Source organism: Ciona robusta, chromosome 2, assembly GCF_009617815.1.
Source record: "Ciona robusta chromosome 2, ASM961781v2".
NCBI classification, from domain to species: Eukaryota; Metazoa; Chordata; class Ascidiacea; order Phlebobranchia; family Cionidae; genus Ciona; species Ciona robusta.
In genome coordinates, this window is record NC_143236.1 from 6,661,085 (window position 1) to 6,688,283 (window position 27,199).

The window sequence follows — 27,199 nt, forward strand, 5'->3', positions numbered from 1 at the left end:
AGCTGAGGCAAGTCGTGTGAACCATGCGCCGGTGTTCGACCGAACCCACTAATTACCCAAATTAACTTATAACAGATAACACTTCAACTGTTATCTATGACACTATGTGTAGATATAACGTTGATTGTACCAAATTGCAGTATTTCCGTTACATGCATTGTAAAGCTGGGTATGTGACGTCACACACGATTCGGCACGTCACGCAAGATCGATGGCGAAAGACAATAAGTCGACACGGTTGGATGAGCGCAAATATGTTTGACGTTTTAACAAATTCGATGACTAAAACCACGTCTGACGTTTAATAAATTGATCATTTCCACGAATTATGAAACGTCAGTTCTATAACAACGGTCGTATTATCGTTTCGCGATTAAACTAGTCACCGCCTAATATTGCTTTAGATTTTTTAATCGCTCGACTAAAACTGAGTCGATAGACTTTGACCGCCCTATAGTTGCTGTATTGGTTTATGCATAGATTTATCGGGTAACTAAAAATGAAATATTAGCGAGTGAGGTTAGTCAAGTGACGATAATACCACTTAGAAGAGAGTCTTTGCTTAACTTTTATAAGGAAGTATTTTTATACTATACGTTCATCCATAAGTGCAAATATGTCGCGTGTTTTCAACGACTGCCTTTGTATTGCTAATTCGCTTCGTTGTTTTAATTTATTTGGCGATTTTGTTTTCGAAATATAGTAGGGTGGGGGGAGATGGGACGCCTTTAGCACATGATATCAAAATATTAAGATCGTGTTTTTAACAATTACCAACGTTTTATGGAAGTCATACGGATACAATTTTATAAAAAATGGGACGAGAAAATAGTATGAAAATGTGTCTCATTTTCCCTACCCTATTATACATATACATAGAGAATTCAAGTAATGTAAACATCCAGCAGATGTATATATAATATATTAGCTGTAATTATTCTGCATACAAATGTATCAGATTGTTAAATTAAATACAGGGTCAAGAAATACTCGTAAAGGTGGGTCACCACTTGGTTTGTTTGTCGCCTACCATAGTTTAACGCATGTCATTATCACCATATAAAATAACTAAGGCATGGGTCTCTTTATTAAATAAATCTTGTACAACATGAGTTTGTAAAATCGATGTAACTTGATTACTGTTGATCGTCGAAGTTTTGTAGGAGGGCCGCAATAAAACTCGCTGCTACGAACGTCAATAAATAATGGTTCTGCGTTTTTGCACCTACTTGTAATTTGGTAGCGGTATAGTGCTACGCTTTTCTGTTCTATTACTTTTCAGTGTATGTAGGATGAAGCAACACGTTTTTGTAAGTTAGATAGTTTTGTTTACAAATAAGCATTGGATAAAATAACACGCAGATATGTCGATTTTTGGCGTAGAATTGTTTTTTAGGGAACAGGGTATACGTCGTGTTATAGCTTTAAGTAAGACATAATTGAAATTAAAGTAATAATGCATCCTTAGGGGTGTGCGAAACTGGTCTTCTGCCAAAAAAGTTTAATATAGCGGAGGGGGGGGGGGAGAACTTCTATTTTCTCATTCCATTTGTTGTAAATAAAGAACATTATAAAACCGTTTCCCCACGATTTCCATAGATCGTTGTTAATTGTTTAAAACACGATCAGGATATTTGGATATTATGTGCTAAAGTTGTCCTATCTTCCCCCATCCCACTAAAATGATTTTATAAAACTATCTATTGGTAGCAAGCGACTAGGTGTCAGAAAAAGTCAGATTTGAAAAACAAAGTAATAGCTAGAAATTGACATAACTCACAAGAGACAAAACTGGGCTGGAGCAATTGTCGTTATTACATTCAAGTTGAATATTTGTAAAAGAATACAAGTTACGTTTAACTCATTTATCTATGGTTTATTTCTTTCAAAGTGACAGAGTTAGTTCGTCATGTCTGATGTGCAAAACCCCGGAGGAACACCAAAAGTTGCCCGCGTCACGTTTCATGACGTCACGGAATCCGACGACAGCGCCACTGAGCGGCAGGAGCCTCGTCCGATGCCACAAGGGATCTTGAGGCGGCCATCCAATTTTCCATTTTCTTTAAAAGTGAGTTTTGCTTGTTCCTAATTTAAATTACATATGAAGTACTAAGGATGACGTAAAACGCAATAACGTCATGGGACTAAATTACAAAGTCGAAAAATTGCGAAAGTACGTAAGCATTGACGCGAACAGGTGTTTAAGTAAAAAGCTTTTGTTTGAAGCCAAGCACGCCCGTGTTATTTCTTTATATGTCTGACTTATTGCCAATGAACGCCAGACGGTAATTAATCAATACAAAGGATATGAAATGTGATTTATATTACTACAGGAGCGCAGAAAATTTTTCCGTATCCGCTTAGCTCATAGTTTTAAGTATTTATATACTACTGCTGGTTTGGATAACGGATTTTTGAACAACTGTACTTTAACTACAATAGCCATTGTATTATGTAAGTGATTGACCAAAAAAGGAACGGCTGAGTTTGAATATTATATTCGAATATTATATATGAATATTATATACAAAAAGAAGAATAGCATAGCAGAAAAAAGACAGTCGTTAAAAATACGCTTGCTGGGGTAAAACCTACTTTAGTAAAGGTGTCAAATAAAAGAATGCCTGCTTAACCAACCCACATAGAAAAAGGTTTTCAGAAGTGTTTTTTTATTGGCAAATCAACGAATCTTATAATATAAACAAGTGTAGAAAGTTGGGGTAATGGGGATACCGTTGGTACAACTTATTTCTTTGTGGTCTTAACAATTAACAACGCTTTTTAGATCTGTGAGGTTATGGGTATAAAACTCTGTAATTATTTTTTGTTTACTGCCAGATAAGAAGTTGAAAGAGATATAAACGGGGTCCATCTTACCCCAACATACTATACAATTTTAACCCCACTTGTGTAAAACTCTGCTTTGCAAGTTTGTCATTCGCCTTTAAAACCTCTTCTTGTTTATGGGACACCATGGTTACATACGTCATGGCTTAATATGTTCTATACAGTGGACTGTAGAAACCTTAATATTAATTGTCTTGGCTACGTGACTTAATCTCACACCTGTACTTCGTATGTAAGAGTTTACCTCGTACGCAGATAAACCTTGTGAATATACTTAAATACAGGTGTTCAATCATACAAGTCTAATTAAACACATGGCAAGCACATCTGGACGTTCCATGTGTATTTCCTCTACGTTTTTTGGGAAAATGTATTATTTTGGTGACTGCAGATGCACCGAATCAGTGAACGAATGCAATCATATCCGTTCTGTTACACTATACATCAAAACACCTATTATTTTCTTGTCATTCTCTTTTTGTTTGGGATATAAAGATACATTTCTAACGTATAGTGGGTTTTATTTTTAAAGAGAATGTCACCGACATTGGTGGTAGATTCTGACTTTTCTTAGTATATTTTGTATCTGTCGAATGTTTTTACAAGTGTTTTGGGAGTTTTGAAATCGTAGACATGTTTCTATTTTAACATACCAGATGTTTACAGCAAAGTATATTAAGTTGTGCGGTTTTAGAAAATGTTGCTTCATAAATGCCACAATTTACAAACCATTTACTATTTAGGGCCCAGCGATGTTTTCACAGGTTTTTTCAATTAAATCCTGAACAACTTTCCTTTACTTAACCAGACGTACAGTACACTAAAGGAAAGTAATAGGGTAGATAGAAGCGAGCAACTACTTTATTGGCGTGATATGCCGTCTCTGGTGGAATTCCAGGTTCCCTCGCTTGCTGGTTCGTACCTGAACTTTTAAAGAATGAAATAAGTTTTGAAATTGTACCTGTAACAATTTTTAATCTGAAGTGCAATTATCTGTTTTTTAAATAAATATATACAAACATTAATTGTTGCTACGTAGCCGAAAATTTTAGGTTGGGTTTAGGCTCACTACTGGCTTCATAGCACCCACAGGACACAATTAAGGTTGCTTTTTCCCCGCGTGGTCGGAAAATGACTTTTACTAGTCATGTTGTTCAAATCCGGTCTGAAATTTATGTTTTTATTTATTTAGATGCCATTTCAAAGTCTACACGAAGATAACCAGAGTAATCACGACAGCGACTCGATCCATTCACTTGGAGAAAGTGAAATTAATCGCAGAAGGCCGTCACTGGCAGTACAGGTAAACTACACCGTTGGTAAAACATATTACGGCTAAATAAGAGTATGCAAGAATAGATTGGGAGAATTGTAAAAAATAAGACATAACGACTATCGTTTTAGTTTAGAGATGTATACAAACGAAAAATGACTCGACAACAAGCATAAGGTGTACGAATACGTGAATACACCATATATGTGTCTGGTGACTGGTGAATAAGAAAACACTCGTGTTATACCTTCTCAGTAGTGAGCATAATGGGTATGAACACACCATGTTTGTCTACTAGTATAGTGTAGGAAAAGACACCCATGCTATATAACTCCGCATTGACACTTAATATAAGCCTATATTGAAACCGAAACCCCTTTTTTATAACTTCTTACAGATAATAACGGCCCCTGTGAGGTGGGTACCTAACCACCACAATCACCATCAGGAATACCGCAAACGTAAAATGAGCCTCCACGGGAAGCCAATCTACTTTACTGTTCCATCAAAACGAAAGTCAAGGATGCTACAAATGAGAATAGAGGCGTATAACTTCCTGGAGAGGCCAAATTTTAAACCTTGCTCAATCTTCTATCACACTTTCACGTAAGTTGTAACTATTATGCTGATGCAGGTACACCGACCACACAGCACTCACCATTTTCCCCCGGAAAAGAATGGTTTCTCGAGTCGTTTTCGAGTCGTTTTTTTACTTAGCATAGTTTACTATGTCATACCTTTACTTAAGTTGTACCTATATATACGGGTGGGGTTATACTCCGGCCTATACATCCCAAGTACCCTGGCGTGCCGCGCAGTGGTTTTACTATTTTAAAATTGAATAGGGGCAATAATTTTCCATAAATCCTTGTTAGAACAATAAATAAAATGTTTTTGTGTTCCGCTATTTGAAAAAGATGTTTTGCTAATCCGAACGAAATTGAGAATGTTTTGAAGTTTTAACGGAAAATGCATTAGCGTCCTCACGGCCGTTGTAAGGTAGAACCCGTAGTTTGGTTTAACAGGTTACTGTTTATTTTACTATAAAACTTTAGATAGTGAAGATTATTTAAGGTTCAAAGAAGTGCAATAGGTGGCAAACTACCCTAGGAGCTATAAGCTAAATAGGCTACGTGCTGGGCAAATATGTTTTACGGGTTACATAGACGATTAGGAAATGATTCAAACTCTTAAAATTCTTGTTTTGCTGACTAACCCGAAAAATGTTAAAAAGTTTAAAAGGAGTTATATTATGGCAAACAAAGTAGGATGTCAAATACATTTACCCACTGGAACAACAGCGCGTTCTAGTGTTCATATATCTATATTGCAGTCAACCGCGTGGCTGCAATAACGATCTTTTTTGGTATTGGTCACCGTTTTACTTACCGTTTTTTACAGTAAGCAATAAAGTAAATTGCGAATCGTTCGGAAAATTGATTTTTTCAGGTTCTGCTACCATTGACACGATTTAAAATGTAGAAAATAGGATTTTCTCTAGGCCTTATTGGATTTTGGCGTTGGGTTTTCGTGTTTATACATCTGGTGTGTAACTACTGTTAAACACGCGCTTTTATTGAGCAAAGAATAAGTTGAATTAAAATTGAAAATCGAATTTCGTTCTTTTACTATTAAATAAAATAAAAATGCTACTCGCTACAGTATATAGTAGAGTGGGGTAAGATGGGACACCTTTATCACATAGTATCCAAATAGCCTGATCGTGTTTTAAACAATTAAAAACGGTCTGTGGAAGTCGTGAAGATACAGTTTTATAACTTATTAAATGTTCTTTGTTTACTACCAAATGAAAAAAGAAAACTAAACGAAAAGGTGTCCCATCTCCCCCCACCCTTATACCTAAAATGTGCATAGACTTTGGGGTTATACATAATTTATATTATTTTTACTTATTTTTTCGATCACAATAACGAAAATCTTATTAGTTTAAGTTACGTAAAGACTTACACCCAGAAAAAAAGTTTATGGTGTTTCTGGGTATACAGTAACTCTTAAATAGTTGAGTTATCCTACATGGCCTGTACTGGAATATATGTTTTAGCCATACAGAACTTAAGTATTTAAGTTTTATAGTATACAGCCCATAGTTATTCCGAAGCTATCGTTGTTCATTTAGGCAAAACAATTTTTTTTTCGCCGAATGATCCCTTCAACTCTTATCTTTATTTAATTCGACAGTTATACAATACAAAAATAATAGCCCCTCAAAGCAACATACTTGGTCACTCATAAGCAGGGAGGTTTATGAAACAGAACACCCGTGTTATAACAACTGTCGTTTTTCAGTCACGCGAGGATAAAGCAAATTTCATTCATTCATTCATTCATTTAAACTTGTTACACAACATACATTCACGATGTAACACATTTCAAACGCCCATTTTCATTCCTGAAACAACATGAGCACAATGTAATATTTCGTACAAGGTATATTTACGACCCGGGTTAAAACATGATCTATCTTGTCTAATCATGCCTCTCATATAAATAAGACTGTAACAATTATATAAGCAATCATGGGACATCGTTTGCCTGATTTAGCCACATCTTATGTCTGGTCTTGGCCATGATTGCGTATTTTATTTTTGCGCTTCTTCCAGAGTACTTGCTGTCGATATTATGCATATTTTAGTACTGTGACATCTTTTCATTCTATTTTCTCGCCCCTTTTGGTGGTAAATGAAGAAAATTCAAGGAATTATAAAACTGTATCCTCACAACTCCCATAGACCGTTGTTAATTGTTTAAAACACGATCAGGATACCTAAATATTTTGTGCTCAAGGTGTCCCATCTTCCCCCACCCTACTATAGGTTGGGGTAAGATGGACCATGTTTCTAGCTATATTGATTTTCATAACATAGTAGATCATAAAAGGTATAGAAATGTACATGTTGTATTCCCTTTTTTCGTTCTATGCGGTGGTAAACAATGAATATTTACTGAAATATTTAGTCGTATCTTCACGATTTTAAAAAGCGTTGTTAATTTTAAAATACGATTAGGAGATACGGTATAATATAGTGGGGTGGGGAAGATGAGGCTCCTTTTCATTCTATATTGTTGGTCCTACTTAGTTGTTAACATAGAAAATTCAAAGAATTATAAAACCGTATTCTTACGCCTTCCATATAGACCTAACTCGTTGATGACAATGAAGTGTCATTCAATGTATTTCGATATGTTTATTTGGGTTCAAAGTTCTTATAGTTTAGAGCGGTGCCGCATATATATTAATGACAGGAAGCAGGTTTTGTTATTGCCAATTTCAACGCTTGTTCAACACGTAATTATGTGGTTGGCAAATATTCCGCTTTAGTTAAACGTTACGAGTGCTACTCTTCTATACTCATTACGTGAAAGGAGGTTGTAATCTTTAAATATATTAATAGTAGCTTCCAGGTAAAGCGTATATGAAGTTGAACTGTGGTTTGAAGCACGAGGTGTTTGAAAACTGACACGAGGTGTACGAAATAGAACACCCTGCTTGTCATAACGACTGACATTGCCCCGCCACGCCAAGATAAGCGAGTTACACTCTGTCAGCATTCATTCATACATTAGATTAAATGCTTGTTATTTAACGCAGTATTTGCTTCGAATTTCAAGATTCTTACCTAACTGTTGAAGTCGCCCCTCAGGCGAATTTTTACATTGAAGACGCAAAGTAAATTGTATCGATTAGTGAAATATATGAAACAGATGCACCTATGTACATAGCACACACTGTAACGAGTAAAGATACTGTTTATTATTGAGTTCCTAAAGAACAGTGGTTACCAAACTGTCGATTTATACTGGGAAGCTGTTTGGATATAGATTATACCTAACAGCACCTGGTGAGCCACAAACCGCCTATTAAATAAATATTTCAACCACAGATCAAAACAGCTTGAGGTCACTGGTAAATGGCATCGGTTCACAATCAGTAGGATATGAATTATAATGTCGGATGTGTATATCAGGGTCAGGCGTTTTTTCGTGGCCAATTAGCAAGCCTCACTGTACAACCACGTAGCCATGGTACACTTATTTCTCTCGTAATCGAACAATATTCGAATCCTTTTTACTGCGGGGCTTGAAATATTGATCCGGCGGGTGCAGGTGTTTTAGTTTTCTCGTTGCAGACGCAGAGTTTGACTGGCAGTGGGGTAAGAAGGATAATAGACGAAGGAGGCACGAAAGCGACTAGACGGTTTTCGATACGTTTTGTTTAGGAGTGCGCACAGCAGTGTAAACGAGTCTGGTTAACTTATGGTATACGTTTAGTTACGTTGAAAGGAATGTGATTAGTTTAAGTGTATTGAATTGGTTTGTGGTTTTGTTGTTGTTATTTTACTATACTACTGTAATCGAGTTAACTGTTAATTTAAGCCATACGTTTTGGTCACGTTGAAAGGTTATAATTCTTTTAGGTGGACTGAATTGGGTTGTGGTTTTTTATTGCTGTTATTTTTGTACTCTAGCCCTTATAGGTTAAATGACGCGGCAGGTTAGTTTTATTACACAGCAATTTTCTCAACTGCGCAAGAGAAATATAAGTGGGCCTTCTTGGTCTAAGATGTTGTTCCTCGCTCAAGGCAACAGGCATTGTAGCAATGTGTGGCAGCTTCGATTGCGGCCAGCTTTCCGAGAAATGAATGTCAGATAGTGTAAGAAAGGCCAAGGTTTCAACGTTACGATAATTGTATGTCTATTTCACAGATCTTTCGGTTCCTTTTCGGTTTAGATTATATTTGGTAATGTCTGGAATGTCAAGTAAGAATCAAAACTTCTTCGTTTTCCCGCCTAAGGAAAACGCAGATGATTCAGCTACAAACTACCGCTTAGTTTGTTCGCCCACTTTCCCAGTTTCTCCAAATTCATCACCGAAAAGAGTCAACTGGAGCCCGAGGCTTATAGAAGAATCGACGGAGACAAACTCTCTCTCACCAGGCCGACGAAACAATATTGTCTCGGCCCCCAACTCGGCCACAAAACGCACTTTCTCTAATTGCTCGTCGCCGGAAATCTCGATAGAAATAGCATCTGAAAATGAAGACGACAGGGCTAGTAATTGGAGCGCTGATATGGCACTCGTATGCACTAAAACGAACATAGAAAATGACGGATCGTCAGACGACGAACTTAGCCCTGTTCTGTCTATCCCGGTTCCCGTAAGCACCCAAAGACGACACACCATATGGACCTTGCACGCGCCATCGCCAGCACTTTCCACAGTTACAGAAACACCAAGCTTACCGAACATAACAAACCATGCGCCCGAGGAATCGAGCATGTATAGACTTGCGGCGCCGTCACCTGTACATTACGGGTCCAGCAGACTAAACAGCAGGCCTGGATCGCCAAACCGAAGCCGTCGTACCTCCTTTATGAACGGCAGTATTTGGTCTCAAGAAGATGGGATTGGAAAAGAAATTCGCAAACGTTTAAATCTCCTTGGTAAACCAGTACCTGTTGGTACAAAAAACAAACAGAATTTTGCATACAGGTATAGTCGCTTTACAAAGTGGGGCATGCAAGACTCCGATATCTTAGTATTAAATATTCTCTTTTGCTCAGACGCGTTCAAAGTTTGGTGTTCAATTTCATAGAACGACCAAGAGGTCTACAGATAATTTACCACGTATGCATGTAAGTTAAAGCTTTCGGTCTGTGTAAGATTATCACAATTCACTCATTATCACAATTCACTAAAACTACTGTTTGTATAGTTCGTGGCTTTTATTCATTTTCTTCAAGGATTGTGTCTTTTATTCAACACCCCGCTATTTGAGCTAGGTTCTCCACTGCAGTAAGGCACGCTATAGGACCTGCTGGGATTTAGACCCGAGTTGTCCCTTTAACCCGACATCCGGGCGTTGGAAAAATTGTGTAAATGCACTGAAAAATGAGTCACGTTAATATAATAGTTTTGAAATTTGTTTGGTTCCCACGCTTTGTGGTCGTAACAAATATTTTCCAGCGTTATTGAATACCTGGTGAAAATGATACGGATTAAAACTGCTTCATATTATCGAGCGTCAAGTGCAGCAGTTATGTTTAAGTGGTAGTTTCCGAGGTTAAATATACGTCTTGGTTGCGACGATGCGTATGGTGCGTCTTTTATTAAGAAAATGTTTAAGACTCTGTCTATTTTATTCATGTGGGCGGGACCCAATGATGTTACGCGCTAGGAGACTAAGGTCTAAGAGCATGTGTTTCCTATTTTAATTGGACCAAAATATTTACAGCGTGTACACCGGTCATTTCCTGTTCCGTGGCTTTGACCATTCTCTACACTGGTAACGGTGCCTGCATATTTATATCAAAGTCATTAAATATGAGAAACGCACAGAAACATAACAAGTCTATACCGTATTTTTTTAAAGCATCGTTATTTATGTTACCGCGGCTCGAGAAGGACGTTGTTACATGTTAAAAATACGATTAGAAAAGATGGAACATTCGATGCGAACGACATCCATTACTCCACAGTACTGTATTTATCTTCATGACAACAAAGATCATAAAAAGAGGAAATTAACACCAAAGCGGCAATGAATAGGCCAATACAATTATTTTATTAACATCTAATCTAATTTCTACCCAGATGTATATCATTTCTTAATACTTTTTATATTTAGGTTCCTTCTTGTGTTTGGGTGCTTGGTCCTATCAGTTCTATCTACAATACCAAATCATATGGAAAAAGCGAATAAAATACTATTTATTGTGGTAAGCATTTGCATTGCTATTATACAACTAGTCCTATATAGTCAGCGCTAGGGCTTGAGACCCATACAAAAAAAGTTATATGCGGATATTATTCCGTCTATTTTGAACAAAACGAGCTATATCAAGGATCAAAATTCAACGGTATCCATCTCACCCCTTATTACTAAGGTGAAATTGCTCTTCACATTTTAACGTAAATTCATTGCCACAATGTCACAATGAACCGTATATAGGAATTGTGCCGAAGATAATTTAGTATAAGCAGCATTGATTACGTGCTACTCCCTCGGGTCGAGAGCTGGTTTATAAAGTCAGCGGTTGGTGTTTACTGGTGAAGAATGCGCCTTCGCCGTAGTTTGCAGGCGGCGTCCAAATTAAAGGCAGATTACCGCAATAATTGACGCGACCTCAACTTAATGACGTTGCGAGTTGCGACACAGGGGAATTCCCCACGACCCCATAGCAAGCCACGCTTTCAATAACAATTTTTGCTCGTCTCATTTGTTCCCACGGGACATGCGGACTTATTGCTTATTGCAGCTGTTATTCTAGAGCTCTCGACAATTTAATCAACAAGGCATGAACTCTTCTTTGCTGTTACGTCATAGGTTACGTATACGAAAGCGAACGCGGGGTCAACCTATGTATATGCGTGACTTGTGCCTATTATACGATCGATATGTGTTGCTAATGAAATTGTAAAATGATACCTCCCGTTTTGTAAAATAAGAAACATTATTTCACATTTTGTTGCTTGTTAATACTTTTTGTAAACAGAATTATATTACAGAAAGAACAAGGCAAATGCTGAATAGTCCTTCAGTAATGATTGCACGTTCATTAAATTCCTACTCTCTTAAGGGAGAATGAAGAAAAGTAAAGACTTTTTTGAAAGTAGCACTTAAAACGCTCTTTGGTGCAAAATATAGCTGGCGCTGTTTACGTCGGATAAAGCGGCGCAACCGCTACGTAAACGTTTGCTTTCGGGAGGTATAAATAATGAAACGTCCAACGCAAAATATATTCACGCTGTTCATGCATCAGTAAAAGGTGTGCGAAGTTTTCATATTTTACCAAAGTGCCATATACCACACTCCATATGCAGTATGTTGAGTAAGACCTTCAGCACACAAAAAAATAGAAAAGAAAGTTTCCTATCTTCCCTATTCTACAAGCTTAGCTACTATGTAAATGATTGTGTTTTTTTAAGGAATCTTAATTTAAACCTACTTTGCCGTGAGAAGTTAAAAACGGGGATGAAATGTAGATAAATCTTTAATTACTCTTTACTTAAATTTAAATAAAAAATACGTGCAGGGTAAAAACAAGCGCAATAGTGATCGTAAATATGTTTAGTTACACCTGCGTTGCTTTGCCTATGAAATACGAAAACAATATTGTTAAATCGATTGCTTGTGGCCGCGAATTTCACCTCACACGCAGTGCGTTGATAATTAGACTTCTAATCCACTTGTTTACGACAAATACCTTAAAATCTTCGTGTTTAGTAGTCGTTTATTTAGTGGGGACGATTTAAGTGAAAATTTGGCGCGCCAGCTGGCGAATTTTCAAACTGTAACATGTTGGACGTCTGTAAACTTTCTTCAACTTATCAACAAGTTTAAAAACTATTTTTGCACCATAAATTAACAAAAAAATCAACCCGCCATCGTTCATCTATTTTAGCTGCCACAAGCTTTTGTACTATAGTAGTAGCAATTAAAAATATCGACCAAGCGTCCGAATCTTTATATTTTTCAGGAGGTCCTGATTCTTATTCTTTTTGGGTTGGAACTTGGCGTAAGGATTTGGAGCGCCGGTTGTAGATGTCGCTACCAGGGGTTTCTTGGAAGAATGAGATTTTGCAAGAAACCGTTATGTGTTATCGGTAACATAAATTCATTTATTTAATGTAACTTATTAATCCTCAAGTGGAGGGGCAAAGACAGGAATTAACACGAGTGCCATGTTTCACACACTCCATGTTCGCTTAGGTCCTTACGGGTTGCGACGTATGTGACTTGGTTAGAATTAATTCTTCGAATACAGCAGCGAAGATCGATTAAAAATAAACGAATTAAAGGGAATTAGCAAACGACAGTCGTTAAAACACGCTGGGATGAACCACATAAGTAAATGTTTCAAAATAAAAACGCGGCTACCAAAAATGCAAAGCAATATGAAATGTTAAAGGAAAGAGAGATGTGCTGCTTTAAAAACGTTACAGACTAAAATCAAGTCCACCAAATTGTTATCCGCGCCTGTGTGGGGTACTTAACAGTTTATACGCATCCTCACTTACGAATCTGGTTACGATGCCAACGCACTTAACACTATGCCACAGCACGCTAAAAATGCGGATCTGTCGGCGCCATTTTCTCCTAAGAAAGTTTCATATTTTAAAATTACAGTTTGTTTAATTAAATAGCAAAGTGTTAACAAGTTATTTTATCAAAGGAAATAGTTGTACCATGACTCATAACTGCTGTGTTATATTTTTTTAATAAAACTGCCTTAAGAATTGTTCAAAAATTAGAAACATTTAGTTTAACTGTGTAAAAAAGAATATAAATATGTTAATGCATCGTGATTGTAACTTGTTATGTTATAGATGGCAAATTCAATGACTTGGCTCTTTTCTGTCGCAAATTTGTTGCAATTACTAAAATGTCATAGTAAATTATATGATATTAATTAATAACCCAAATAACACATCTGTAGTTACATAATTTTTTACTTTTTTATCTATTCCTTTAAATACAGTAAGAAAGATAGATCAATTAAAACAACAAAGAGACTTGAATTAGCAGCCAAATCATAGTTGTTAAAAATCTGCTGCGGGTAAAAACTACTTAAGGAAAAGTGTCTAATAAAGCCAGTGTGGCTGCTAAACTCACAATACAGCATTAATTAACTTAAGTTGTAATTATTATCTCACAGATATTATCGTTGTGATGTCTTCTTTTGTTGTTCTTTGTATCGGGTCGAACGGTCACATGTTCGCTGCCACGGCGATGAGAAGTCTACGATTCCTACAGATCCTCAGAATGGTTAGAATGGACAGAAGAGGAGGATCGTGGAAGTTGTTATCTTCTGTTGTTAGAGCTCACAGTAAAGTAAGTGACATTGGCATTAATTTACCGATGTCTTTAGGTCATGGACCCTTAACTACTAGTATTGTATAGAAAATAAAAGTGTTTTCTTCTGTTGTTAGAGCTCACAGTAAAGTAAGTCACTCTAGAATAAACTTTGGTAATGTGGGGTAAGACGGGTTACGGAAATTACTTATTATCCTACGTTACCTAAATCGTGTGTTTAACAATTAACAACTGTTTTAGAGTCACCGGCGCCGTGGCGTAGTGGTTAGCGCGCCTGCCTGTAGCCCAGAGGTAATGGGTTCAAGGCCCGTCGCTGCTACCATTGTGGGCGTATGTGTCTTTCGGCAAGACACTTAACGGCAATTGCTCCAACCCAGTGGTCACTAATGGGTTGTCCAAATTATCAGCAATATATAAGAAAATAAAAAAAAAGTCCCAAAAAAATAATTACCCACAAAGTAACATTCATGGTAACTCGTAAGCTGACACAAGGTGTTAAACCCGCGTTATAACGACTGTCGTTTTCCGGCCACGCGAGGATAAAGTAAGTTACATTCATTCATTCACATTCAGTCTTGGGGCTACGGTTATGATTTGATTCTTTAAAGTAATATGCTTTGTTTACTACCAAAAGAGTTAATAGGAGAGAATGAAAACATGTATCATCTTACCCCAAATTACTATATACTTACTTATGGAGGCAGTATAATAATAACGAATTTTTTTAAAAAAAAGCAGACGGCAGAATGTTTAAGATTGGTAGTTTTATTATTTGATGTCTATGGTTGGGTATGTGACAACCACGACAATTTAACAAGGGTTTCGTGTCATGACAAATAGCACCTATCTCCTTGAATTATTGTGAAAAGGAATAGCACTGCTGGCAGTTAATTCAATTAGATCTGTTGAATAATACATACATTTCTTTTTTCTGTGAATACGTTCTATATATAACATTACCTTTAATGCCTTTTCAATTACACCCGCATTCCATCCTGATGGTAATGAAGGAAATTTTGAAACCGCTTTAGTTCCACATGCGGTCTATCCTGTATCCGTTTCAATGTGAATTATGTATATGTTCTTGTCATGCTTATTACACAAATGCATACTTGTGGTAAGAGTTTGCCAAATTGCTAAAATTCTCCTCTACTGAGGTAATATGAGTTCAGTTTTATAACACTTTACCCCGATTATTGTGAAGTTACCCCAGCAGACTTTAGACCTCGTAAAACATTAGTAGTCATGTTATAAACACCCATTGTCCAAAACAAACAACGAAACAACTGTTGTTTAAACACACTAATTAAGTAATCACCAACCATAGAGTGATTATGTTTATAGAGCAAGGCTTTTTAAATGGCTTGCTGTAAAAAGACAAACTAAGAGCACCAATAATAACAATAAGAGAATAAGCCAAATTTTGCCTACAATCCTGGTCTCCTTGCCTACCATATTGCATGAATAAATGTAACTTCTTTATTCTTGAGTGGTGGGTAATGACATTTGTTGTAACGCTGGTGTTTTGTTTTATATACCTCTGCCCTTTCTGAGTTATCAAATAGTAACTTTGTGGGGGATTATTTTTATTTTTTTGGTATTATTAATGTATGGCGGATAATTTGGACTACCCATTGGAGGTCATTGGGTTGAAGTAATTGCCGTTGAGTGTTTGCCCAAGATCCAAGAACACATTTGCCCACATTGGTAGCAGTGGTAAGCCCTAAACCGGCAACTTCTAGGCCAAATATGGGAATGCTAACCAGTGTGCCAACGAGAACAGTATGTTTATTCAACTAATACCACTGGTTTTATTAGGAGTTGATCACAGCATGGTATATTGGCTTCCTTGCCCTCATATTTGCTTCGTTTCTTGTCTATCAAGCAGAAAAAGATGAAAACAGCAAAGAATTTGAAACTTTTGCCGATGCCTTATGGTGGGGATTGGTAAGTTTATAAATATTTTATAAAAATAAGATTTGAAGTTTTGTTATTTGATGTATGGGTCCCTTTAAACAGGTCTTGTTTATTGTACTGTTGCTGCTGCTATTGGGCATAATATATTTTTAAACAACTTTTCCTCTAACATAACAATAACATGTATCAAGGACAGTAAAGATATTAAGAAAATGTGGTTCAATAAAATGTTGTTAAATGAAAAAGAAGGCCTTTCTTTACTTGTTTGTATTTTGCTTTTACGAACTATGGTACCAATCGACAATATTGCTAACGTACTTTTAAAACTGTAAGCAAACCCATCTTTAAGTAAGTCTTTGCGACTGCATTGCTTATATTGTTTTAAGATAACGAAAGTAATAACTAATGATTATAATAAATATGGTTTGTGACATCATAATAATTTTACAGATAACCCTGACAACCATCGGGTACGGAGAAAAGGTTCCGATCACATGGCTGGGTCGTCTAATAGCAAGTGTATTTGCAATTCTTGGAATTTCATTTTTTGCTCTACCAGCCGTAAGTTTCATGTAAAATAGTTTAACAACAAATAACTCGGCCCTTGAAATTAACTGACCTTATGAAATTGTTAAATTTGTTGCTGCATTTTTTTTTTAAGAAGAAATTTTTATTAAACTATGTAAAGTAACTATTGAATGGCTACCATGCCAGATTTAATGTTCTTGAAAAGGGATCAAATTTTATCGTTTTATTACAGAAACTAAAGAAAGGATAGTTTTTTTCTGTATGTTCTTTATGACTTATTCATATGGTTTATTTATTAGTGGTATAAGAACTGTAAGCTTATCATGCATTCTGTTACTGCAGTATCGGTATTGCTGCATATGTAGCTTTAGTTGCGTGTACACACAGTTGGTTGCATCATAGCACGAAACAATAGCTTTTGTTACATCACAAGTACATAATTAAATTTATCTGCCATAGTTGAATTATATTTGAAGCTTATCAAATCGATTTATTCATAATTGAAACCATAAATATTAATGAAAGAAACAGGAAACTTACTTTATAATGTATCACTATCAGGATTTGACCATAACTTTCTACTTTATTTATCCAGCTTTGTACAGGCATTCATTAAACTGACTGTGTATTATGGCAATTGCACAGTAACAATAAAAATAATAAATAATTTGTGATAAACCACCAACCTAGAAGCAAATTATTTCTTATTTAAGAATGAACAGTTTCTTTGTTTAGGCTCCCACAGTGTCTTTAACAAGTTTTATAACCTCCACTGTTATCCTTGTGTATTTATAGATAAAACATAAAAATTCCAATGCCTGTATAAACATACTTCTATCAGTAGAAAAGTTTCTTTATAAACACTAAGTCATGAGGTTGGCGATAAAGTATGCTGCACCAGATGCGTCTTTGTACAATTTTTATAAGGTTAAAGTTGTATTCAAGCACTTCAAAGCATACCTATTCTTCAAAGTGAAAAACTTGCATAGTTAGCTTTTAAATTCATTGTTTAAATAAATACCTGTGTATTAGTCCATATGGTGTTGATGCCTGTTTCAAAAGTAATTTAACTAACAAAACTTTGTTTCTATTTAATGCAAAAACATTATAAGAGGATAAAGAGGACATTAAATTTCGCGACAGTTTTCGCTATTGAAACTGTACAAGATAATGTCAACGCCACAACACGAGTTTACAAAACCGCTAACTACCTTTTCAATGTTAAGTGCTTGTTGAACCTTGCTTCTACTTTTTCCATCTTTTCTTGGCAAGATCCTTTTTACGGATACTCATATATTATTTATGACATCACACAGCGATTGTGAGCCAAAGATTTGATAACTGATGTAAAAGTTTACAAACATACTTTTGTCTGGACCTTCTTCAAGTTTAATATAAGGGATAACAAACAATTACGTAGGGTATACAAGCAAGAAGCAATAATAGTTCTATATGGAAAGTAAAACAATATTTGAAGATTGTAATGTCTTGAAACTTTTAGTGTTGAAACTTTTTAGACAGTGTTTTTTTGACATTATGTTATCCACAAATATACTGCAGTATTTTCTATATGTGTATTTTTTAGCAATTTCTATTTTAATATTTTCTATCTACATAGTAATCTGCTTTAATTAGCTTCTACAACCCGAGTTGCTTTTAATTAAGTTTAACAGCCATGCTTTTTAAACCAGAGTCTTTCATTTATTTTACTTTTATCTTTGTTTTTGTAATCAACAAAATAAACAAAAAATATGTTTCGCGTTTGAAGAGCTCAAAAACAAACTGCTTTTTATTTTCAGGGAATTCTGGGTTCAGGATTTGCTTTAAAAGTTCAGGAACAAAACCGTCAGAAGCATTTCGCTCGCAGGAGAATGCCGGCCGCCTATTTATTACAGTGTATGTGGCGATGTTATGCTGCGGATAAAAATTCGCGCTCCGTTGCAACATGGAAGCCTCATCTGCGACCCCAAAACACAGGGTTCGTGACCTTTAACCGTTTAACCTTTTTTTGGTACCATGTAGAATGATTGACAGGATGTTGTTTTAAGTTTTTACCACAAGCTGCAATTTGCAGCCAGAATATTGTGCCTTTATCATGCACCATTAGGATCTGTAGTGTTTTAATGTCGCGATCTTTTTTGGTCTGGTTCACAGGTTTTGCCACATAACCAACATGCTTGGCATCAGAGGTGCTGAGTCAAATGTTTCCAAATTTAAAAAAACCTTCACACAACATTAGCTTTTCTAAAGAAAGTAATTTTTACGATAAAATAGTTTTAGGCATTATTTAAGAATGCGAATGTAATGTTGTACATGAGTACAGGTTGCAGCCCTAAAATAAGTTGTAGAACTATACCCATGTCCCTGTATTAAATTGGCAACTTTCAAAACAGTAAGCAGTTATTACCTGGTTGCAAAAGCACTGAGTGTGATTGTCAATTTTATTCATGTAAATTTATTTCCAGATTTAGTATTTGTGTTAATGTATGTATGAATGAAACTTCTTTACTTATTTATCTTCGCAGAGTGGGACTGGGACAGTAGTTATAACATGGGCGTTATGTTTCATACACCTTGTGATGCTTACGAGTTACTACGGTCCACGCATGTAACTTTCTGAGTTACTTCCCGAATGCAGAATTTAATTTTTTGTACTTCTACAGAAAGAAAAGCATTAGAGATAAACTAAAGTCGAACCCAAGCCCAAGGTTATCTCGAAGACAGACTTTTAAAAGCAGAAGAGGGGGTTCATCCAAAACCACAGTGGTTTCCCCTCCAGGGGTGGGTTCTGAACCCATTACCCCTATGTTACCTGGATATTCAACATCAAGAAATGAGGTGGGTTAGTGTTTTTTAATTAATAACCCTATATTAAAATTTCTGAAGATAATGGTCTATAATTCTGTAAATATTCTTTGTCTACTACCAAATGAGATGGTAAAAGAAAATGAAAACATGGTCCATCTTACCCCACCCTACTATATTTTACAAACTACTAACATTATGGGTGTCATATTTTAGATAGATTAATTAACCTTTATTATTATTATTATTAGATTGTGAAGTCACAAAGCCTAGCGGAACGTCTAACTGACCGCATTTCACGTCAGAATTCTATTCGTGTGCCTTGGAGAGAAAAAGGTGGGCAATTTGTGATGTCATAATCGTATCGGCTATTTTTGTGTCGTAACTGTTTAAGAGCTTGTTTTCTGAAAATTGCGAAAAGAATTTAAAATTACTTTTTTAAAAATAGATTTTATGACATGTTGTTCGCAATAAAAGGTCAAATTATTTATGGCTTTAAACATTGTAATAAGGCCTGCATTAAAATACTTGTTTTTAAATCTCATTTCATGAATGCGGCTTCTAACGTAAAAATTAATCACTTGTAAAAGTAAAGCAATAATGTACAATCTCTTAAACCGTATAATATGTAGTTAAAATTATTTTACATTACATCCTATGTTTTGTATTGAAACTTCCAATTTAAAAGAACTTCTTTTACTATTGCAACTGAACGTATTAAATGTATATACGAAAACATTCTGGTCAAAACCTTGACAAAGTCTTTGTGCAAAAAAACAATGTTTTAACAGAACACATATTAAACATTTAATCCCAGAAAGCCATATCTAAAAAAATAAAATAGAATTAAACTTTAAAACAGCTTTCAAGCTATTTATTATGATATTGACATTTCATTATACATACATTACATTATATATATAAATAACCATTTAATATTGAAAGTATTAGTTGCGGATAAAAGATACGCTTGACAGTTACTTGGATTCAGGTTTATTAATGTTTAATGTGAAGCTAAGTTAGCTCTAAACACTTGGTGGGATCACACGTTTTCATCTCGTGCATTATTTATTATATCCCATGTTGCAGCTCAATGCAGTTGGCAGCTTTCCTGATAGCATTACCATCTTTGTGCTCTTGAAGGTGTTACATGTATTTAATCCCCTTTATAAAAAAACACGGGATTAAAACTTAAAATAAATCGGGTAGCCATTTTTAGTATGCTTTATTATACATTCAGATTAATATGTAAAGATCTATTATACTTTAGAATACCTTAGATGACCTTGACCTATAACAGCTTAAAATTTAAATAATAGCTTTGAATTTAAATTTAAAATACCAAAAAAATTAATAACGTTGTTATATGCACTACACAGTACACTAGTATTGTAATTATCATTACACAAAGTCAGACCTTATTATTATGGATTCATTTCACAGTATCACATAAAGAATTGTACATTGAAAATAATCACATAAACCCAACAGTTTGATTACTACAATTATAAGAAATTAAATATATTGATTATTATTGATAAAAAAATTCCCAGAAGCATCCAATTTTAGCGTTTATAACTGGCTTAAATAGCTTTTACTCATGGCTTGCTTATTTTCACAGTGACTGGTGCAGATTCAGATGACTCTACATCAAGCATCACCAATCTGGTTGAAACCGGATTAACTGAATTGACTGAACAACACAAAGTTGCTATTCGCGCCATAAGGTAATTCCACACAATTTTAAACCAAATTTTGAAATTGTTGTCATTCGGCTGTGATGATATAATGTTGGGTTTAAGAACCAATGTTTTCAGATAGTTTAAATTATTTAAACGTAATATGCAAATTTATCATTTAAATCAAAGGAACAGTGGGGCTTAGGCTTTAACTATGATAAAAAATGCAGTGTTGATTAATATTCAATATTTCTCTTGCTGCTTGTTGCTGTTGCAATGCCATTATGTCAATAATTCGAGTTTAGTCCTGAACTACTGGTGTATTACTACATCTAATATACATATATATGGCTATGAATAAAAAATTGTAATTTGTGTACCCTGTCTAGGTAGGCAACGGCAGTCATTCATACACCAAGTGCCCGTTTAATGTCCCATATGTAACTTTATGCAAGATTATTTTTTTTAAGTTTTAAAACAGGTGTTTCATTATATACCTTATTTCCACTTACAAATGTCTACATGTACTGTATGGGATTTGCTTTTTATTAATCTTCAACAAATTAATTTCCGTCTTAGAATGATGAAGTTTTTCGTAGCAAGACGAAAATTTAAGGAAGCACTTCGACCCTATGATGTTAAAGATGTGATCGAACAATATTCTGCTGGTCACGTGGATATGTTGTCCAGGATTAAACTTCTGCAAAACCGGTATGCTGTTATAATGAGCATTTTTAACTCAACTTCCATTTTTGTGGTTTGAGACACTAACAAGGCTTTTTCGAGCCCAGTCGCCCTTATGGAGTATAGAAAGTCATAAAAAATCACTAGAAAAATAATCATCCACAAAGTTACATAATTTCATAAATAGACACATAGAGGTTATTCGTAAACAGACACAAGGTGTATGAAACAGAACACCTGTGTTCTGCAACTGTCTTTGCCCCGCAAGGATAAATAACCTATGCTTATTCATTTGTTTATCTGTAGCCATTGCAGTGAAACAGCACAATCGTTTAAGGTTCAATACACACACAAAAACAATAAATAAATAAACGAAAAGATAAAAAAAAAATCATTTACTGAAAAACTCATTTATTTTTCCCTCTTTATGACATCCCAGAGTTGATTGTATTCTTGGCATTGGGACCGATGGTGGAGCAGTGGGAAATACCCGTGGCACTAGAACGGGTGAAGGCCACCGTGGTAACTTCCCCAAATCACCCCCAAGTATAAACTCAAGGTTGCATAGCGTGGAAATTGACGTGAAGAAAGTTGATCAAAAGTTGGACCAAGTCATACAGTTGTTAACGTGAGTTATTGTGTATGTTCTTTTATGGAACTTATTTATCCTTACGCGGAAAGAAAATGACAGTTGTCATTACATGGGTGTTAAGCTTCATACACCTTGTGCCCCCCATATGAGTTACCACGTATTTAACTTTGTAGTTATTGTGTTTTCTGCATGGCTGAAAATTCGGACAACCTCTTAGTGACCACTAGGTTTAAGCAATTGCCGTTAAACGGCTATCATTATTAAGCATCACACCTAACCACTAACTATGTTTTTGTAGGTCGGACAAGAAAAATGGCAAAGTTCGCAGGAAGGCAACGGTGTTTACTCAACCAGAAATTGATCTTGAAGACAATGCAAAGGTATTGATGTCATAATTGGTATTGTTACATCAAAGTATGAAAAATACTATGTTTATTTTAGAATATAAAAGACCATAGAAATGGGAAATCTAGCGCTCCCAAGTGGCCAGCTAACACACATAATAAAGCACTCAAAGCGACAATGAAACCTGCCAGATCTTGGGGGATTCTACCCATGGTACATAGATATCATATTTATGTTATAATGTAATGTTTATGCCACTGATAGTTGCCATTAAGTTGCAACTTTGGTGTGTTACTATATACCAGAGACGCATGGTATATCTGTACACATCATGCTAGCTGTCTAATTTTGACACGTGTGTCTTCTTATACACCAAACACACGTGGGGTATTCATACGCTTCATGCTTATTGTTAAATTATAACAAGGGTGTCTTCTTTTACAACAGACACACATACTGTATTCATACAACTCATGTTCACTGTCGATGTGTCATTATAATATATCTTGTAACAGAATGATTCACCCGACAATGAAGCTTGTGATGAAACAAAGGAATCCATTGTTATAAGTGAAGAACCTCCAGTTGCAACATCTTTGTTAAAAGAAGAAAATAAAATACTAAGTGAAAAAGGAAAAAGGGAGAGCACTTCAAGCTTTTCAAATGAACCAAAAAAGATAAAAACTTTAGATGAAAACACTCTTGAAACTGAGGAAAAAGATAATAAAAATACAAACAGTAATGTAGAGGGTTTGAAGAAAGAGAAAAAATCACCTTCCGATTGCGATTCGTTTACGGATAATTCTGATTGTTTAAAGCATGTTGAAAAAAGGGAAACAGGGAACACACTAGCGGATGGCTATGTGTCACCGGAATCTATAAAATTGTTAAAAAAAAAACATTTTTCGAAAAATTTGTTGAATTTACGTCGGAAAATTGGATTGTCAAAAAAGGATCGCAGACGGTCGGTGGATGGGGTGGCGAAGTTCTCAACTAATCCAAGACTGCTTTGTGATGCACTTGGTGAGTTGTTATTCTATAACTCAATATTCTGTATAAGTTTCATAAGAAAGTCGTGAAAAAAGTTATGCAATTCATTAAATTAAGTGTTAGCAGCTTCTATAACCTTAAGGAGGTAGACCAATAAAAACAAAAATTGTATATAGATAGTGATGCTCAAAAGTGCATTTTCAAATTAAATTTTGGTGGTACTTGTAGGTCACGTTAAAGCATCTGCCTTTCAACGGCAGTTTTACGCTTCTGCGAAAATATCCGGCTGGCGGAAATTTCTTTTATCATGTTTATCCTTTTTAGTTGGTAATATTATAGTTGTTTTCTATTAATTTTTAATTTAAAATATCATTTTTGTAGATCGCAGGTCTTGGTCATGTGACGCAGGCGACGAAGAATCAAAATCCCTCGTTTTATTTCCTGAAATAGAGTCACCTGATTGGCTTAAATTTGGAATCAAGGATGAATCTTCGACCATTGTGGTCGATGAGCTGCCTGTCAAAAATGGGGAGTTGTGTTTCTGGGAACCGCTTACTGGTAGTGGGGTAGATAAAGTTGAGAAAAATAACCACATAACTACAAACAATGGAAATCTACTGAAAGATGGTCCCAATGGTTTTACAAAGCCACACAACTTTGCAGAAAATTATCCTTAAGATTTTAAATCTAAAACAGCTCTTTTGGAAAGTTTATTTTGCATACTGACATCAAATAGAGCTGTTTAAATTCGTGATACCAACAGAAAAACAAACCCGCTTGTTCAAAGGGTTTATTTGTTTTTGCATTAAAAATTCATTGTTTTACAAAGTAGTTTTGTATACAAATAGTTTCAACGGCAAGTTCAATGCTTTATTATTACTGAACTTCCTTATAAAGGGTTTGAACCTGAAACCCTACTGTTACTTGTCACTGTGCAGTGTTTAATGTTATACACTTGTTCTTCTTTGCACTTTTTAACTGTTGTTGTTTTAACCAATTCGTATTTTTTGAATAAAATAAGAAATTTTATTGTTCTTTTATTTCAACAGGTTGAGCTTTTAAAGCTGATAAATTATTAATTTAAATATCTAAACATCATATCTCTTCTATATACAGGATCTAAACTAGAAAACTTGCACATTTTAGTAAAAACTGCATTATGTCTTGAGCCTATCTTCCCAAGCCACACCTGGAACCGCCATCTTGAATGTTCCGCTTTGATCTTGCCTTTGTTGGTGTAGATGTCCTTATTCCAGCAAAACGAAGAGGTGTGTATGTTCTCACCAAGCCTACATTATGTGCAGACCCAATTCGCATTGGAGTATGGGTCTCAATTGGTTTCGGGACCCGTTTTACATGAGCGGACACTGAGTGTGAACGGGAATGGGGTAGCTGTGGGGATTTCCCTCTTTGTATGGTCCTTATGGGTGCTGGGGGACTTTTTGGTCGACGACGGGTACCATCTTGATTGGGACCCACCCATGGCTGAGGGTTAATGTAGGCGGGGATAGGGGATGTTGCCAACTTGGTTTCTGTGATGAAACAGTTATAAATGAATATAACCTACTTATCCTCACATTTTTTGGCTGATAATTTAGATATAACTCAAAAGGGAACACTGGGTTGAAGCATATGGTACAAAGACATATAAATGATTATTAGCAAAAGCAAAACTTGTACTCACCAGGAAATTTTTCTTTTGTTTTTTCGAGCCATCTCTGATAGGCCTCTTCGCTCTCTCTCTTTTTCTCTTCTTTCTCTCTCATTTGTTTTTCTGTCTCTTTTTTCTCCTGCAAAGAAATTTAAAACTTTTATTGTTTCTTAAAAAACTGCTTATGTCGTCTCCAGATACATATATATTGAAGTAAGGTATACTGTGCTGCATACACAGCTTATAATGTTCGCTTTACAATATTTAACACAGTTCTATATACTCTGTTGCTTTGCCTTATACCACTGTGGCAAAAACAAGTTTTTTTTGGCCTAAATAAAAAAAACATATGTAATGTTTTAAATATGGTAAATATATTAAATATTCCACAAAAACAAATTACTTTAATCCGTTTAAGTTTATTCATCTCTTTATGTTTCTTCATCCAAGCTTCGTATTCTACTTTCGCTTTCTCAGTGATTCTTTGTTGTTTCTCTGTTTCGATTTCATTTTGAATTTGTATTTCACGTTTTTCTTTTGATTTCTGAAGCTTCAGCTGCAACAGCAGGTATTATGTTAATAGTATATAGCTGTATTCTGTATTGGTGGTTGGAACATCCTACTAAATATTTAAACAAGACTATACCAGTATTACAACAGGGTTTCTTAAAACTATGCCTGTAAAACAAATTCCAAAAATATGTTTTAGCATTTATTGTTTACCAACCTAAAATTGTGATTCTGTGTGGCATAAAGAAATCCAGAAGACCCAAAAGTTATGTGGTCCAAAAAAGTTTGAGTACACTCTGCGTTAAATTAAAACATAACAAGATAAAACACAGAGTAACAACACACTTTATAAAGTCTCTCTTCCACCCATTCCTTATGTTTCTGTTGAGCCAGTCGAATCCTTTCTTCTTTTTTCATTTGTTCCTCTTTTTCTTTCTCTCTCTTCTCTCGTTGCTTTTCTCTCTGAGTAAAAAACATTCATTGAAAAATTAATAAATATAGCATGTTGTTAAATCTTACACATTTTATATTTTTAAGTGAGGATGATGTTTATAGCAAAGGTGTTTTGTTTCCTCATATGTAAATTTACAAATAATTATTTTATTTAATGTATGACGTTAATTTAGACAACCCATATGAAATCACTGGATTGAAGAAAATGCTACCATTGTCTTGCCCATGTGTGCAACTTCACAGGTATAATATATAATTTTTTTTGGAAAAATGTTTCCATTATCTACCGATCTACCCCACCATCTCATTCTTCTTTTCTTGTTCTTCATGCAATTTCTTCACCATCCATTCTTCCCAAACACTCAACTTCCCAGCATACTCAGATGCGTCAATCAAAGATCTTGTTTCATTGCAACGATCACGCCATGAGCTGCGAGATACCGACGTGTTCCTAACTTCAACATGACCTCTGTTACGTGTGGATGATAACCTTGGTGGAAGCTCACTGAAAAATTAACAGCATTTAGCATAAGTTTATACGAGTCTAATAACGTTTAGTTTGTACGAAATAACATATTATATATATTACATTATAAATAAACAAATAGCATTATTTAAGCGATTGACAAAGAGGTCTAAAACTTAAATTATTTAAATTGATTGTTACACAGTGAAGAGTTAAGCACAACTTCTAAGGGTTAATCAAAATACTATACTTTCATTTGTCCAATATTAGATTACATAGTAAATACTTAACAGTTTAGGATCACTGGATCTGGACGAATCAAATTCATCGGAATATGATGAAAAACTATCTCCCGAATAAGAACGACTGATTGGTTTATTCTGTCCAATCACCGGGGAGGGAATATTGTCAGATATTTCGTTGAGTTTTGATGTGTTTTCATTCGTTGATTCAGACATTTTTTAGAAAATTTTTGGTGGTATCTGTTATTTTCATACGCCTTTAAATACAACCGTTTAAACGTAAAATTAATATATAAAATTAGTGTATAAAACAAATTCCCGTAAGGTAGTATTAGTATATATATGAACCGCTAAAGTTTTTAATATATAACTTACCATAAC

The 27,199-nt window shown here is 35.2% G+C and overlaps 2 protein-coding genes across 6 annotated transcripts; one reads left to right on the forward strand and one right to left on the reverse strand.

The window, feature by feature from the left end:
* Positions 1-1,528: 1,528 nt before the first annotated feature.
* On the forward strand, positions 1,529-24,525 carry LOC149740655 (potassium voltage-gated channel subfamily KQT member 1-like). Of its 5 annotated transcripts, none has more exons than XM_089872405.1 (18): positions 1,529-2,068; positions 4,040-4,150; positions 4,518-4,726; positions 10,768-10,858; positions 12,620-12,746; positions 13,799-13,974; positions 15,775-15,903; positions 16,324-16,434; positions 18,201-18,379; positions 19,065-19,239; positions 19,458-19,542; positions 20,828-20,933; positions 21,465-21,596; positions 22,009-22,197; positions 22,460-22,541; positions 22,603-22,719; positions 23,022-23,529; positions 23,878-24,525. In XM_089872405.1, the coding sequence occupies exons 1-18, from the start codon at positions 1,910-1,912 to the stop codon at positions 24,171-24,173; spliced, it is 2,982 nt and encodes a 993-aa protein (XP_089728531.1). In that variant the 5' UTR covers positions 1,529-1,909; the 3' UTR covers positions 24,174-24,525. The 5 variants fall into 5 exon arrangements, with proteins under 5 accessions (XP_089728531.1, XP_089728532.1, XP_089728533.1 ...); XM_089872407.1 differs by lacking the exon at positions 1,529-2,068 and adding an exon at positions 3,216-3,761; XM_089872406.1 differs by lacking the exon at positions 22,603-22,719.
* On the reverse strand, positions 24,273-27,034 carry LOC149740656 (uncharacterized). The gene is made up of 6 exons (XM_089872444.1): positions 26,868-27,034; positions 26,411-26,615; positions 26,003-26,119; positions 25,551-25,703; positions 25,181-25,286; positions 24,273-25,028 (listed from the first exon to the last, which is right to left on the reverse strand). Exons 1-6 carry the CDS (start codon positions 27,032-27,034, stop codon positions 24,667-24,669), a joined length of 1,110 nt encoding a protein of 369 aa, XP_089728570.1. The 3' UTR covers positions 24,273-24,666.
* Positions 27,035-27,199: the final 165 nt, after the last annotated feature.